This window comes from Sorghum bicolor, chromosome 8, assembly GCF_000003195.3.
Source record: "Sorghum bicolor cultivar BTx623 chromosome 8, Sorghum_bicolor_NCBIv3, whole genome shotgun sequence".
NCBI lineage: Eukaryota > Viridiplantae > Streptophyta > Magnoliopsida > Poales > Poaceae > Sorghum > Sorghum bicolor.
The window spans coordinates 59,631,448-59,636,317 of record NC_012877.2 but is presented as its reverse complement, the minus strand read 5'-3'; the positions used below and the strand labels follow the sequence as shown (position 1 = coordinate 59,636,317).

General features: G+C 37.5%; 1 protein-coding gene across 1 annotated transcript; it reads right to left on the bottom strand.

The window, feature by feature from the left end:
• LOC8076673 (methylsterol monooxygenase 1-2) lies at positions 1-3,992 on the bottom strand. Its single transcript, XM_021446468.1, has 5 exons — positions 3,548-3,992; positions 1,053-1,375; positions 736-883; positions 574-606; positions 1-317 (listed from the first exon to the last, which is right to left on the bottom strand). Exons 1-5 carry the CDS (start codon positions 3,887-3,889, stop codon positions 258-260), a joined length of 906 nt encoding a protein of 301 aa, XP_021302143.1. The 5' UTR covers positions 3,890-3,992; the 3' UTR covers positions 1-257.

Genomic DNA, 4,870 nt, shown 5'->3' with positions numbered 1-4,870 from the left:
TAAAAATTAATTTTCACCAGAAAACTTATAATATTATACATTGATATTCCTTGTGGATACACAAATTACATGTGTAGTAGATACACACACACTGACACACATAATTAAGGTACAAATCGAGAAACCCTGGTAATAAATATGGATTACTGGTTTGATATCTGATCCCTAGGCAATATAATGGATCCACCAGCAATTGCATATGGTGATGTGGATATATCTACTATCCAATTTACCCATGCATGAAATATTAACTAATCTCAGTCTTCTTTCACGCTGCTGCCCTTCATGTTGTGTTCGACCTCCTTCATCGTCTTCAGCTGCACGCGAAGTACGAAAGTAAGAGGCATGTAGTAGCTGGGGTAACACATGTGAGGTGTATAACCACACGACATTTTTTATTTTTAATAGTAAGTAACATTAATAATTAATTACTTCTGGGCATAATCTTAAATTAGTTGGGGACGGAGGGGTAAATTTATTGAATAACCAAATGGGGTTAAATTTCAAAAGTTTGTTGGAATTGAAATTAAAACGAAAAAGGTGGTTAAAAGTTTATTTGAATCTATACCATACCTTTGCTAGGCTTCTCTTGTGGTGTAGGTAGCTCTGAAAAGAAAAAGAGAGAAAATGGCGAGTAAGCGGACGAGCTAGAGACATACTAGACATAGTTATGTACTCTGCATGTGTATATATACAATAGTGGTTCACTATTTGCACAAGAAATAACAAACTTACCTTATTTGTCCCATAAATATAATCACAATATGTAAACACAGAACCAAAATTGGTCCGAGTTTTCCCTCCAGCGTAGTGATGATAGTCGTGGAATTCCGCGCCCACGAAAAATGGGATCAACCCCGCAAGGCTAAATGGAAAGTTGTAACTACATTTACAGCAAAGAGTCCAGTAATTAATAACCCGTCAGACACTTAACATATGCTACTCACCAGATAGAGGAGAATAATAACTAACCTTGCTAAATAAAACAAAATAAACTAGCTAGAGAGGAAAATAACCTATAAGTAATTTAACCAAATCATGCATTTTTTTACCCGCAGTGTGCATCGGAGGCTTCCATTAAGCGGATGGCGAACCAAAGCCAGTGCGTCGTGACATGGCATGGCACCATTGCTGGCCCTGCAAAGATTGTGACGGCTAACAAGCTGAGCTCGGCGCCGTGAGAATAGACCGCGGCGAAACCGGACGGCGCCGTCTTCTCGTGGTGGACATGGTGGATCTTCTCGTAGCCCCACTTGGTGTGCAGAAAGCGGTGGAGCCAGTACGTCAGGTAGTCCTCTACCAAGGTGTACACCACCAGGTGCATCCCTGTCTCCCATACCGAGGGCAAAGGAAGCCCTGTCCGGACTCCAAACAGCTGCAATGTATATATGTATGATCGTATGAGAAGGTATATACCACACGTGCTGCTCTAACTCGTATGTGGACGAAAGGTATAGAGATCTATCAATCATCTTGTGCACACATATTTGTTTTAATTTGGACTCTGCGCCATGCCTGAACAGTTGAGTCAAATAGACACCTGAGAGAGTGCACTTACATATAATAGATTTTCAGAAGTGATCATTTTTTATTTAGAGATAATAAGCAAACCGTCTGCCTCTAACCAAGTGTTACCATTAATCGTCATTTATAGAGGTAGTCGACGTGCCCGTCTCTGACATCTGTCCTTAGCAATAACATCTCATTTAAAACCCGCACAATCATTTGTAAGTATATATATAGGATGGTATCTTTTTTATCAATATTTTTAAATCTTGTATTGAATATTTTGGTTATGAACACAATTGAAAAAAAAGTTACACCTACAAAGTTTTAAAAATTGTCAAGCACTACAGCTTTGATATAGGATGTGTCCACATCCGAAATAGTTTGAAAAATTCAAAAACTTGATTTTCAAAATATGTGAACTTAAAAAAATATTTGAGACAGAAAAACTTATCACTGCAAACATGTAGATCAGGTCAGCCATTGCAGCTTTGTATTAACTGTGTGAACATTAATTCAAGGTTGTTTAGAAATTATAAATTTTGAATTTCAGAATCTATGAACTGAAAACACTTATGTGTGACTCTACAAACGACTAAAATCAAACAACTTTTCAATTATAGAGTTATAAATTATATTGAGAAATACAACTTTGGTATATATAGACCATGTCATCATCCAAGTTTGTTTGAATATTTAAATTTCAAAATCAAAGAACTTAAAAACAATATTAACTTTTGGACTCTAAATGGTTCGAAATAAAAAAATTCTCAACTATAGCCACTTTCAATACAAAGTTTGTTATCATTAGACTTTATATGAAGTTATGAACTATTTTTGGTGTAATAATTTTTAGAGACGGACACTTAGAATGCCCGTCTTTGTTAATAATGATTTTTAGAGGTGAGCATTTTCCTAGGTGTTGTCTTACCATTTATGGAGGTAGTCTTTAGATATGCCTAGCTCTGTTAATTAGAGAGGTTGTCTCCTAAAATCATTTTATTGGTAGTTGTGATGGATCATGGAAACACTTTGTACAATTCATTTTAGAATTGGATTATATCTTGCTTGGACATACTCTAATTTGTATAAGCACAAAAGAGATCAATTGAGTCCGTCAAAACCCCATCGGACGGTTGCGAGCGATAAAAGTCCAAGACGCCTTTTCCTCTTTAATATTAGGAATAGAATTGACCAATACAATTGCATAGCTATAGGCGGCCCTGTTTGGATCACAGTTTGGTTATTATAACCTATATTTGCATGGAATTATTATAATAATCAGTATTATAGATTGTAATAACTATAGAGTGTTTGGATCTCATGGATTCTGGTGATTGATTATGGTTGGTTAAAGTGATAAATTCCAATTTTATCCTTTATAATTTGGCAAATTGGATAATCAATAGGGGCTAAGATGAACTTTTAGCACTCATAATTCCGTATAACCTGGTCTCACCTAGATTATGGGATTATGGTAATCAAGAATTTTGATTATAATATCCATCGAGTTTGGATCAAAATTTTATTATATAGTCTCTGATTATAATCAGTGGGCTATCCAAAACAACAAGGAAGCATATATATAGTTTCATTATATTGTACCCAGGTAAAAATCTTTTCCCTCGATCACACCTGAATTTTTTCCTCCCCTTTCTTTTTCTTCCTAATAAATAGCATGCATGTAAGGGAATAAATTAAATTCGGTTGAAAATGTTGTTTCCTACACTCCAAGTATAATTTGGTGTAACAAAAAAAATCGGCTTTGGGGCAAGAATATCCACCGATTCTTACAATACCTTTCATCTAGGCGTGGAATTACCTTCCATGCACTTACATAAGTTGGATGGTTGAATGTTTGGTTTGACTAGAGTTTTTTAGCAGCTAACAACTTATTTTAGTTGATGCAAAAAGGGTATTAATTAATTTGTTCTCAGGTCGTGTCCTCGACAATTTCCATGTCAATAAATGTTACGAATTAACCACACATGCATGTGTAGTATGATGAGATACTAGATACTAGATAGACATGGGGAGAGACCTTGAATGTGAGGGTGTAGACGAGTGGGAAAGGACCCAAGATGGCCAGGGAGACACGGGTGCTCTCCCTCATGTAGCAGAGGTAGGTAGAAACCAGCGAGGGCTGCGGCGCCACCACCCCGGGCTGCAGCTTGTGTCGCAGCGCATAGCCTGGCGCGAGCTGCTGGAGAATCATGGCGGGCAGCGGCGCCAGCGCGTCGACGACGAGGTAGACGAGGGCGATGTGCCACATGAGCCACAGGTCCGGCATCGCCGCCGAGTAGCGGAACCACAAGGCTTCCGCCCAGGTCATAGAGCGCCCCAGCGCCGCCTCCGCCTCCGCCGCGGTAGCATAGGGCATCATCTCGATCGCCGCCCGCTCTCGGCTTATATTAGTACTAGCTAGCTAGACGATCCTCTCTAGCTGCGATAGAGAGAGTGCAGTGGCTGTGTGTGTACTTATGTTCAAAGTAGCTAGGGCTGAGTACGTATTTATAGTGGATATATAGGGCAGGGCTCCGTCACACGTCGCTAACAATGCATTATTGGCTTTTTCCTGGCCAATACAAGAGAGCGGCGTAGTACTTTGTGATATATATATATATATATATATATATATGGTAGCGCTATTCTACACTCTAGGTGTAGAATATTATTCTACACCGTAAGTCAAAACTGAGTAGAAAAAATACTGAGCAATACTGGAGAATGTTCAGTATTAACTTGTCCAACACTCAGGACCACGAAATACTGAACAATACTGAAACACAAAAACTGAGCGATACTGAATTTTGCTCAGTACAACAGTTTGGTGTAGAATAGTATTCTACACCATATATATATATATATATATATATATATATATATATATATATACGGCAAGTGCTATTCTACACCGCAAGTCAAAACTGAGTAGAAAAAATACTGAGCAGTACTGAGCAACGTTCAGTATCATCCAGCCGTACACCCAGTACCACGAAATACTGAACAATACTGAAACACGGGTAGTGAACAATACTGAATTCTGTTCAGTATAACAGTTTGGTGTAGAATAGTATTCTACACCTACAGTGTAGATATATATATATATATATAGACACACACACGGAGTAGTACAACTCAAGGGCCTCTATGCTTCAAAATAAAGTACTCCATAAGTATAGGATTTACAAGTCGTTTAGGACAGCGACGTGATTTTCAAAACACAACTTTATTCTCTTATTTTAATAAAAATATTTAGGAAAAATGATATATGTATGCTTTTGTGAAAGTATTTTTCAAGACAAATCTATTTATATAAATTTTACATTTGCAAACTCAACAATTTAAAAGTTATTGATAAATT